We start from the raw sequence: 12,788 nt of genomic DNA on the forward strand, positions 1-12,788 counted from the left end.
ACATATGCTCACTCCCATTGGTCAGGACTTGGTCATACGGCCTACTTAGCTACAAAGGAAGCAGAGAAAGGTATTCTTTATTCTAGGTAGCTTTGTTCCCAGATAAATATTGGGAGATCTAGAAGAAGAGAACAGGTATTAGGGTACATCTATTATAGCAGTCTCTGCCAACCTCCTTATAATCCGTTCTCCTTCCAGCAGACAGTGATCATTCTAAAACAGGAATTGAATCACAGCATATACTAGCCACAAGTCTTTCAATGGCTTCCCAGTGCTTTAAAGATACAAACTTAAACTCAAGTCTTTGCCATGGCCTATAAGACGGTATAGTCTGTAAGAGCCCTTGTCTGTCTGCTTGTCTCATCTTGTATCTCACTTTCTGCACTCCAGCCATATCAGTCCTTATTCAATTCTCAAACATATCTTTTGCTGCATGTCCTTTATACCTCAAGTTCACTTCCTCAGGAAAAACTTTCCTAGTGCCCCCCACTTTGTTAAAAAGCTCTAATATATATCACATGTTTCCATTGACACATTTGTCTCACTTATTTGTGCAATTATTTGGATGTGTTTCTCCTCCATGAGACTTTCAAGTTCCATGAGAATAGGTGCCTTGTTTATTTTTGCTTGTATTGTATTGTGTTCAGTGCTAGGCATGGAGTGTACACTCAAATATTTCAATATAAGCTGCAATACTTTAGCTCATTATTTCATGAGCCCCATGGCATAGAATTTATCGTGTAGTGATCTAATATAATAATAGAAATTGTATTATTATTTAAACATTTTACTTTTTCTATTTTCTAGATGCAGGGGTCTTACCATGTTGCCCAGGCTGGTCTCGAACTTCTAAGCTCAAGCAATCCACTCATCTTGGCCTCCCAAAGTGCTGGGATTACAGGCGTGAGCCACCATGCCCAGCCTCAAACATTTTACTTTTTGCTCGAATTAGAATTTAAAGAAATAGACTTTGGAATATAAGCTTGACCTTACCATTAAATTGTCTTTACTAATTTACATTAAGTCATTTAGTCTCTTTCTCTTTCAGTTCCCCATCTACAAAACAGATATTAAAACCTCGTTAGGGGCAACTTCTAGATCTGAAGCTACTAGAAGTCAGGTACAATAACCTTAGAATAACATCAGAGGTACTTGAGTTCTTTGAGGGATATTGCTTGATTTTCAAAAATATGCATATATTTTTTTAAAAAAACTAATATAGTTCAGATTTGTTTGACAACAGTCTTTAAATCCATATGGAAGAATCATCTTGGCTCATTTACTAAGTATATACTTTGGCCAAAAATATGAAGGAAACACATCAAATTCATTCAAAATGAGACAGAAGACCAAAAAGTTATTGCATTTTAACTTCTTTAATAATTCACTCAAAACGGTAACACGAGAGGAATCCACTATTTTAATTAACATTTACACAGAATTATAAAGAATAAAAGACTGAACACATTTATGAACAAACTGCAGTATGTCTTTAGGTTCATAGGCTGCCCAACACATTTAAAGCGTATAGCAAATGAAGTCACAGAACTATAGGGCTACAAGGAAATTCCACAAGTTTATAGCTTAACTGGAATCAGATTTATCTTGATACAGAATAATCTATAAACTCATTTAGTGGTCATTTTGTCTCATCTAACAAATCACACAGATGTCAACCACAGGGCCTTGCAAATGCAGAGTGGCCATTTACCTTTAAAATGAAGTATTATAGACAACCAGAATAAAATCAATTCCCATATTTACTATTTTCCATTTTCAATATGAGCAGTTGGAATTTCACTATTTAAACTCACATTACATATACTGAAACTACAAATGAATACAGCAAGAATATAGACATACTGCAGCCTTTGACTTTGACATCAACACGCTGGTTAAAATACTGAGAAATTCGAACCACACAAAGTCACAAAATGAAGTGGAAAAACCTTAAGACCATTTAATTTAGCATGCTTATTTTGCAGCTGAGCAAGCTAAGGACCAGGGGGCAACTAGACCCTAATAATGTGTACTTTTGAAAATGATACAAACTACCTTGGTTGTGAGAAGTGCAGGTTGACCACTTTAGGAGAATAGTCTTCAAACTGACAATTCAAAATTTCCCATTACATGTGAATAAAATTGGAAAGATGTTAAATCTCCATGGAAAGTTACTCTTGTAAATTAGGATGCCTTATACTGAGGCTTTAGAATGAAGTACACTTCACAGATGGAAGAGTGAACATAAATTATTACAAGTCAAGATAATAGTCATATTAGTAAGGTAAGCAAGGTAAATTTCCTCATACACAAAAATTATTTTGATGACCTTTTTCAATAATGAATCCAAAATGAAGTGTTTTAGCCCCCTAAACACAAGACGAACATAAAACTGCTTAATAACTTTAGAGCTCATGTAATATTCTTGCTGAAAACAGTTACTGAAATTACCAGCAAAATGACAGAATATCTTTAAAGCAGTACACTCATATAATCTGTAATAATTCCATTTGCTAACTTTTAAGAAGTATTCTCTGGACTATAAATTTTGTGCAAATAGACTTCCACTTTATTATTACCCAAATTACAGATATCCAAGATACCGACAATATGCACTCTATCCAGTTCAGTTGCCGCTTTTATAATATCACCTAAAAGTAAAAAGCAGATGGTAAGTACTGTAAAGTAGTTAAATATTTACTTGACTTTAGTATCACATAAGCTGTTAATTTTTTCTTATAATATTAACACTGTGCCTCATCCTCTCCCTCTTCCCTCCAATTTATTACATGCATTTACCAAAATTATATGGCAACTTCTGCAGATAAAGGTGAACACATCAAACAGATATACCAACAATGTCAAGGCATGAACTGGTATTCAAAAGCCATATTTAGTTTTTGGGTTTTTGTTTTGTTCTTGGTGAAGCAAAATTTTATAAATCCACATATCTTCAAGGTCATTTATAAGGTTCCAAATAAATAGCTTATTGGTATACTTCAAATAAATGCAAAGATAAAGTTTTCTATTTTGAAATTCAATTATCAATATTTTTGTAAATCTATAAGCCATAAAGCAAAACTGTATTTACATTATATATTTTAATTGCATAAATATATGTATACATATGTGTATATGTGTAACTGATGCATCTTTTAAAGTGTATTTCCTTTAAAATGGCTTTATTAATTAAAACTTAGCTTTGGATACTCTTGAGAAACTCTATGAAAAATGGATCAGGTCTCCAGTAAGACAATTTGCTTCTCAGGAAAAAAAAAAAAAAAAAAAAAAAAGGATCAGGTGAGTGACATGGCAGAGTAATGAGTTCCAGGGTTCTGTCCTTCTGTAAAGCATCTTATAAGCTGACAAAAACTCTTAGAATCAATTTTTGCGGAACTCTAGAATCTACACAAAAATTTAGAGCAACTAGGGAAAAATTAATAAAGAAAGAAACTGCTACATGGTGGGTAGAGGGTGCTGTGGTGTTTTAAATTGCCTGCCTGCCACTCCTCACTCCGCAGATAAGGGGCAGCCATGAAGATGGCTGCTTGCACTTCTGCTGCAGGTTGCTAGTACCAAAGGGGGCAATGAAGACCTTATTCTCCAAGATGTGGTCATGTGTTCTCATCTTTACAGTAGCTCCCTCAAGGACAGATGCAAGGGTTTACTTTTGTTTTACCCAGTTTGGAGCATTCCCACAGCTGGGATGGCTTTTCTGGTGGTGACATTGCTGAACACATTTAAAGACAAAAATACTAGCCAGTGCAGTTGGGCAGGTTATAAAGTTGGGACAAGCAATAAGCAAACCAAAAAATTCTGGGCAGGAAGAAGCTGAGAAATGATATATATGGTAGAATGTGGGCTTTAAAAGCTCCTGTGTACAACGGAAAATCAAGAAGGCCACATGCATACCCAGGGTAGACATATGGTCAAAAAAAGGCTGAGAATACTCATCATTCATCTGTGGTTGACCTTCATGCTCTGAGCGAGCAGGAAGTGAAGGCTAAGGCAGAATTGTAAATGGCCTGGCTAAGTGTCGAAGGAGTGCCACCACTCCGGGTCAATCTGCAAAAACTGGGAGAACATATTTTTTCTTTTTCATTTCTTGGCTCCAGGTGTTTAAGGAAACTGTCAAAACACTAGCTGACTACTACTAAGATAATGCATCACAGACTTTAGTGGCTACACATAAAAATACTTTATTTTCAATGTAAGAAAATGAAAATATTTGGAGGTTAAGTAACAAGCAAAGTCACATGGTGATTCTTATCCAGACAAGCTTGCATGAAGGTATATGCTTTTAACCTTTTATGCTAGAGCTACATCTCTAAAAAACTGTGCTAAAATATAGTAGTAGATCCAGGTTTTGTGAGAACCCAAGGGTATACTATTTGGGGGCGCTTTTTAATGAAAAAATACAAGATATGTAAGAATGCCAAATGGGTTATAGAAGGGATTTGTGCAAATTTAGGCTACATTAGCATCACAGTAAATTCATCTCTGCTAGACTTATCAAAAGATCTAATTAATGATTTAAAATTGTGTAAGTTCACTTAATCATAATGATTACAACTGATAGTACTATATAATTTTCTTTTGCCTTGAATGGGGTGGACTTTAATCCAGATGCTTTAGAAAGATTTCAAGATCTTGAGATCTGATGCTAACAGTAACAACCTAAACCTTGATCATTCTAACTGTTACCATATTTTGACTTTTATGAACAATGACTTACTCCTATCCACAACATGAAATATAAATAAGTCTTCTGTTCAGGTAATTCTGCCTAGTTGTGTATGACAACTTCTAGCTGTGAATGACAATTTCTCTATGCCTCAATTTGCTTATCTAGTACCTACATCATAGGGTGTTTTGAGGATTAAACACACAAAAAGCATTTAGAATGGTAGTTGACACACAGCAAACATTCAATTAAATATTAGCAGTGATTATTTTTACTTAAGGAAACCTATTATGAAATTAGGATAGTATTTATATCATAAAAATTCTTTAAAAAGGGCTATAGATTTTACCTATAAAACGAGCTTCTCTTCAGTTCATTTTAAATTGCTAGAATTACAAAAACTGTACATTTTAGGAACTTTACCAATGCATAAGGTAAGTGTGACAAAGGCAATACTATGTGTTCTCCACTCCATTTCCTCTCTTTGGTCACAGGAAAAAACAAAGTGTCCTGGCTTCCCTTGTAGCTAGGCTGGGATCATGTAACTTAGTTCTTGCAAATGAGAATGCAAGTAGAAGTAATGTGTCAATTCTGGTCCAGTGTAATTAAAAGCCTTCATCTTTTTCTTCTTCTGCCCTGACAACCCTAGAAATCATTTCTTCCTGCTTGGGCAGCAACAAGATGGAAGCAGACTGGATTCCTGAATTGCTGCTGGGAAGAGAGCTGATGACAGATTGCATCAGACTTGAGCAAGAAATAAACTTCTTGAGTTAAAGTCTCTGTGACTTTAGAGTTGTTTTGTAATTGAGCATAGTCCAATAGATATTGTAATACAGTGTGGTATTCCTGTCTCTGAAACTAATAAGGGAAACCTTGATTACCTAGAGAATAATAAAATTGTTTTCTTTGATGTGTTAAAACACTTCCATATTATGCTGTACTTCTAAAATGATATCCTTGGACTTCAAAGTTAAAGATGACACCAAGTAGGATATCATGTCAGTAATCGGTATTCAATAAATGACTTGGGATAAATGGCTATTTGGAAAAAAAAATATGAAGCTGGATCCTTATCTCACTTTATTTATTTATTTATTTATTTATTTATTTGAGATGGAGTCACGCTCTGTTGCCAGGCTGGAGTGCAGTGGTGAGATCTCGGCTCACTGCAACCTCCACCTCCTGGGTTCAAGCGATTCTCCTGCCTTAGCCTCCCGAGTAGCTGGGACTACAGGCATGCACCCCCACGCCTGGCTAATTTTTGTATTTTTAGTAGAGATGGGGTTTCACCATGTTGGCCAGGATGGTCTCGATCTCTTGACCTTGTGATCCGCCCAACTCGGCCTCCCAAAGTGCTGGGACTACAGGCATGAGCCACCGCACCTGGCTAAGGATCCCTATCTCATTCTTTACACAAAAATAAATTCCAAATGGATTAAAAGTTTAAGTTGTAAAGATGAAGCCATATCAACACCCCCCAAATTGAATTCAGAAATGGGCAAAGCATTTGAATAGATATTTCTCCAAAGAAGACAAACGAATGACCAATAAGCACATGAAAAGATGCTTAACACGTAATTAGTAATTAGGGAAAAACAAATCAAAACCACAATGAGATACCATTTCACATCCATTAGGATCACTGTTGTCAAAACAACAACAACAACAAAACAAAACAAGTGCTGGTGAAGATGTGGAGAAATTGGAATCCTCATGCATTGCTGGTGGGAATGTAAAATAGTGCAGCTGCCATGGGAAAGCTTGGCAGTTCCTCAAAAAGTTAAACATAGAATAACCATTTAATCCAGCAATTCCTCTACTGGGTATGTATCCAAAGGAAATGAAATCAAGTTGAGGGATTGGAGGCAGAGAAGGAGGGTGGAATAGAAGACTCCACCAATTGTCCCCCACCCCTCCCCTGGCAAGGACATTAATTTAACAATTATCTACACACACAAAAAAGCACCTTCATGTGAATCAAAAATCAGGTGAGCACTCACAGTACCTGGTTTTAACTTCATATCACTGAAAGAGGCACTTAAGAGGTAGAAAAAACACTCCTGAATCACCAATACCTACAGCAGAAAGCAAAACTGGACCAAAATCAGCTGATGCCTGCCCATGGATGGAGCATTGAAACCAGCTCTAGCCAGACGGGAATCACTAATTCCAGTGGTCCACAAGCCTCAGCACCACGGGCTAAAGTATTCTGAGGTCCTAAATAAACCGGGAAGGCAGTTTAGGCTACAAGGACTGCAGCTTCTAGGAGAGTCCTAGTGCTGAACTGGGCTCAGAGACAGTGTACCAGGGGTGGGGTGTGTGTGTGTGTGTGTGCGCCGGGGGGTGGAGAGGGGAGACACAACCTACTGAGACATCAGTCAGGGTGGCTAAGGAAGTGCTGGCATCACCCCTCCCTTAGCCCCAGGCTGCACAGCTCATGGCTCCAAAAGAGGCCCCTTCCTTCTGCTTGAGGAGATGAGAGGGAAGAAATGGGCAAAGCATTTGACAGCTATTTATCCAAAGAAGACACAGCAAGATAGGGCACAGCAGGATAGGGCACCAGTAAGAGTAGTAAGAGTCGTGAAGACCTCGTTTCGGGCCTTAGCTCCCAGATGTTATTTCTAGACACACTCTAGGCCAGGAGGGAACCCAGTGCCTTGAAAGAAAGGATCCAAACCTGGCAGTATTCATCACCTGCTAACTGAAGAGCCCTTGGGCCCTGAATAACCTGCAGTGATACCTCAGGTACTATGTCAAGGATATTGAGTGAGACTCTGAGACTGGCTGGCTTCAGGTGAGACTCAGCACATTCTCAGTTGTGGTGGCTTTCGGGTGAGACTCCATTTACTCACGAAAAGCAGAGGGAAAAGTAAAGGGGATTTTGTCTTGCATGTTAGATACCAGCGTGGACACAGGGAGGTAGAGCGACAAGTGGGCACTTGGGGTTCCTGATTCCAGGACTTGGCTCTTAGATGGTACTTCTGGACCTGCCCTGGGCCAGAGGGGAGCCCACTGTCCTGAAGGGCGAGTCCCAGGCCAGGCAGCATTCACCGCAAGCTGACTGAAGAGCCTATAGGTCTTAAGCAAACATTGGTGGAGGTCTGGCAGTGCTCCCCATAGGCCTGTGGTGGTGATAGCCATGGACGAGGTACCTCCTGCCTTTGGAAAGGGAAGCGAAGAGTGGGAATGACTGTGTCTTGTTTGAAAGTCAGCTCAGCTACAGTACAATACAATACCATGTAGACGTCTAAGATTTTTGACTCTAGTCACTGGCTCCTGGATGTCACCTCTGGACCTGCTTGTGAACTAGAGGAACTAGCTGCACTGAAGGGATTGTCACAGGCCTATCTGGCTTTGCCACCACCTGACTATAGAGCCCTAGGGCATAAGGCAAACATAGGTGGTAGCCAGGGAGTGGTTACAGCGGGCCTTGGGCCAGACCCAGAGTGGTCCTGGCTTCAGGTCTGACCCAGCGCAGTCATAGTGGTGGTGGCTACAGGGCAGCTTGTGTCACTCCAGCCCCAGCTTCAAGTGGCTCAGAAAAGAGAGACTATCTTTGGGAGAAAGTCAGGAAGAAAACAAGAGTTTCTGCATGGCAGTTCAGATAATTCTCCTGGATCTTGTCCAAGACCATCACTCAGCCATAGCCATAAAAAGGAATGAAAAACAGGCAAATTTCTGGAGACAGAAAGTGGAATAGCTGTTACCCAGGGATCAGGAGAGGGGAGAATGAGGAGTTACTGTTTAATGGGTGCAGAGTTTCTGTTTGGGATGATTAAAACGTTTTGGAAATGAATAGTGGTGATGGTTGCACAACATTGTAAATGTACTTAGTGTCATTGAATAGTAATTATAAAATGGTTAAAATAGTAAATTTTGATCTGTATGTTTTATCACAATAAAAATGTATCAGATAATGGGTGAAGCTCTAAAAGTGCTGGAAAAAGACAGTGAATTTAAAAAATGTAGTCTTGACCAGAGTGATGCCTGAGTATGACATAAAACCAGCAGCCATAAGATAAAAAATCTAGTGTATTTGAGTGCATATGAGTAAAATTACTTAAACAACCAAAACATCCCATTGAAACAATGTCAAACTGGGTAAAAGTCTTTGTAACACACGATAAAAGGTTAATTTCTTTAATATGCAAAGAGAAGTTACAAATTATTAAGGAAAAATAGAGACAAATGAAAGGTAAAACTAGCATAGAAAGTATATAGAAAGAAAAAAATATAAATGGCCAACAAATGTATTAAGATTTTAAAGCTCAGAAATAATTGATAAATGCAAATCAAAATAATAATATATATTTTTGCCTATCTATCCGCCATAGATTAGTAAGACCAATATCTAGTTTTTACGAAGGCATTAGTAAAGTGGCACTCTTGCTTTTGGTTCTAGTGTAAATTAGTATAACCGCTTTAGAGAATCATTTGACAGTATCTACCAAAATTACATATCTCTTGTATAAGTATGCCCTGTGGAATACTATTTAGCCATAAAAAGAATGAAATTATGTCTTTTTTAGGAACATGGGTGGAACATTATCTTAAGTGAAACAAGTGTAAAGATTTTATTGACACACACACATACACATAATGGATGTTCATGCAGTACTGTTTGTTAATAGCAAAAACATTTGGAAACAATCTAAATGTCTACCAGTAGGAGACTGGTCAAATAAATTTTGGCACATCCACACAGTGGAATACTTTGTAGTTATTAAAAAGAACGAGGTAGCTTTCTATATACTAATATGAAATATGTCAAAGATATACTGTCAAAGGGAAAAAGCTGGCTATAGAACCATATGTTTACTAATTCCATTTTTGCATATTTATTTGAGAAAGAGAGCAATAGAATACATACTTTCACATGCAAAAATCATTTCTTAAAGAGTTCAGATAATACTGGTTATCTCCTGAGAATAGGTGAGTGAGTTGGTGGAAAGGGCTGGACCTGGGAAGGCAAGGAGGGGAGCTTTCATTTTTACCTGGTACCTTTCTGTAGTATTTGAATTTTTAAATTATTAATGTGTATAGCTTTTGTAATAAAAAAGAAACTACTTTATAAAGAATGTTTGAAAGATGACACTAGTATTATACCATGAGACACTGCATTATATCATTTTGTAACTATTTTTATCTTTCAGTTTAGAATAATGAAAGGAAAGAAAAAGTTTGGAATCGGATCAGGTTTCAAAATCTAGCTTACTCATGCTAGTGAATCTCTCTGATTTTCAGTCCAGTTATCTATAAATAGGGGATAATAAGGTTCACCTTGTGAGATTCTTATTAGGATTAGTTGTACCATATAAAATGCCCAGGCACAGTGCTTGGCACAGAATTTAATGGACACTATTACTATTATTATTATTATTATACATATTATTAATGCTATGTCATGAAAACCATGTTATTCCTCTCAAAATGAACCACTTTGTTTGTGATTACGAATTAATTTTTCTTCCCTAGTGATTCTTGTCCTTCACATCTCAAATATTACCTGCTTTAGCAGAAGGGTACCAGGTATTTTTCACATGACCATGTTAGTGACTACTGGAAGAATACCGGCACTAGCACCAAGCAGTTAGCTGAGAATGCTGAACTGGCATTTTATATCAATAATAGTGTAGACATATAGCAGAAGACATGTGACATAAGTGGATATTATATGAAACATGAGCATACATGAGTGCACAAATATTTAAGCTGCATGATAGGGCACTAATTAAGAAATGTGAAGTTACTGAAAGTCTAAGGAGCTCCAATGTAGAAAGTAATACTGCAAGTGTACATCATCTCTAAAATGGACTGTGGGAAAAATAAAAAAAAAATCAGCTCTTATAAAATTAGGTACCCAAGTTCAATTTGTAGCAACTGTTACTGCCTCAAATTACTTTGTCATCAGGCACAGCTCATAACACTTGTTCAAAAACAACATACACTCAAGAGTTTCATTAGCTTAGAAAGACGGGCCAGAAAATCCCAAGATAATAAGGCCTTTCTTAAAAGCCATTTTAAATGTAATATCCCGATAAGCTCAATGAAAACTGCTAGAAACTTTACCACATGCTTAGGAATTAGAAATAACAGAAAAACATGAATGGGGTAATTATAACTGGTCAGATAATTTTATAGGTACGTAGAAACAATTTAGAGTTCAGTATATTATGCAGCAACCTAAACAATTAGCTGGTTGAAGAGTTTCACTATTGGGAATACATATGCTCCTAGCAGTTCTCAAGAAATTTATTGCATAGCATTGGAATAACTACACATTTATAAGAGGGAACAATTTTACTGTATTATACTATAGAGGTATTGTGATTTCAGGCAATTACAAGGTGAAAGGACAAATCGTGTCACCTAAGAAAAAGGAAGAAAAGAGTAGAATTTGTGCTGTTCCATGTGCATACTACTTATGTCTGATGAAATAATTATACTTGGAATTGTATTATAAGATAATATTCTTAATGCTTGCCTAGAGTCGAAACAGCTATTCAATTTATTTAAAAGACATATTCTCATTTATAAGTCTTGGGGAACATTTACCAAATAACCCTTTAATTAAAACTACATTAAATTTTAAGGCTAGAACTGTTTACATAATAAAATCTTAAGGTTAGGGCTGTTTATAATTTTTTTTTTTTCTGAATGAAAAGAACACTGAGATTGTTTTACCTGCAACCGCTCTTGGACCTGGCAATCGGTCATTTCCAGTTGTGTCCTGTGGATATGCACAGCTGTAATTCATGGAGGTCAACAGTGTGTCTATTTGAGATGTTCGAATATCTTCTGGACAATACATGGGTAGGAATGCAACATCGATTGCTATCTCATGGTTCAGACCTGTTAAAGAAAATTCATATGTTATTAAAAGTTCAGTGGGTTAGCATGTGGTACTGATGCCAAGTTTGCTGGTTTGATCCCAACATGTTCCAGAGAGCTTTAGATCTGAAAAAAAATGTGTTTGAAAACTGGAGACTAAACTCTTAGTATTGCAATTTATGAATACATGGTATTTGTTGAAAGAGTAGACATTCCAGTGCAACCTTTCACCACTGCTGGAAATAACAGTTCAAAAGGTTTCCCCTACTGATGGAAGATTGGAATCTACTATCCAGAGGACAGCATGGTCACATAAATGACATGTAGAGTGTTTCCTTGGTCATTTAGGACAGGTGCTATTCTGGGGCAGGGGAATTTGGAGATGACTATTGGTTCCCTTTTTGCCATTTGGACTCAAGGATATCTGACTAATGCAAGGTCAGGGATGACGTAGTAGCTACATCTCATCTGTCCTCAAATATACAAGACATGGTTCACACACTCACCATTAGGGCCATAAAAGGTTGTGCTAGAAAAAGGGCTAAGGGGGAACAACTAAAGTGAATTCTGACCTTTGACTGTCATCTTTTTATGTGGGTCAATGTCAGTTGGGGTAGATAAAAAAGACTTCCTAGAGGAAGAAAAGAATTCTAGCTACGTACTAAAGGATGGATAGCATTTAAATAAACAGAGAAGAGGGCATTTTAAGCATGGCAGGGAATAGCATAAGCCAAAGGTGTAGACCAGAGTAAAAGACCATCTTGGCTAGAGTAAGGGTAAACAATCACACAGAGCACAGCTTTGAAACTGTGAATTCCATTTAGTGACACAAATCAGAAACCTGAGAGTTATCCTTAACTCCTCCTTTTCGGTCTTTCCCAGATATTTAGCCAGCTAGATTATATGACCTTAATATTTCTCTGATTCATCCCTTATAGTGATTCTTAAGTACTGAGTACAGGCAATGATGGGTAACCAAATCCTTCTTGTTAAGCTGCAAACAAATCCAGAAATGCAAGTTCTTTGCTTTTGATGGGGAGATGACATTAAATCTCATATATTTAACTTAACATACAGCTAAAGGCCACTTAGAGCTTTCTAAGGATTACTAAAATTTGGTAGCCATAAACTGAAATAATCACGTCATCTAGAATTTTCCAAGAATTCTAATTCAGTATTATAAGGAGCATAGCCATGTTACAACTCCTAGCAATGCTGCAAGACTCATATGAATGTGCACATGCTGGTATCTTATATCCTTGATTCTAAGACT

The 12,788-nt window shown here is 37.2% G+C and overlaps 1 protein-coding gene across 3 annotated transcripts in view; it reads right to left on the reverse strand.

Annotated features, from left to right (window-relative positions):
- Positions 1-1,357: 1,357 nt before the first annotated feature.
- The window catches only part of RADX (RPA1 related single stranded DNA binding protein, X-linked), a 74,849-nt gene continuing 63,418 nt past the window's right edge, over positions 1,358-12,788 (reverse strand). The window contains exons 13-14 of one of the 3 annotated variants that reach the window (XM_003918086.4): positions 11,369-11,536; positions 1,358-2,651 (exon numbers count right to left, since the gene is read on the reverse strand). In XM_003918086.4, coding sequence (XP_003918135.1) covers positions 2,521-2,651; positions 11,369-11,536 — 299 coding nt within the window. In that variant the 3' untranslated portion in view covers positions 1,358-2,520. The remainder of the gene's footprint in view (positions 2,652-11,368; positions 11,537-12,788) is intronic. The other 2 variants (XM_003918087.4, XM_031660638.1) reach the window with 2 other exon arrangements.

The sequence above is a fragment of the Papio anubis genome, chromosome X, assembly GCF_008728515.1.
Source record: "Papio anubis isolate 15944 chromosome X, Panubis1.0, whole genome shotgun sequence".
In the NCBI taxonomy this organism is placed as follows: Eukaryota; Metazoa; Chordata; class Mammalia; order Primates; family Cercopithecidae; genus Papio; species Papio anubis.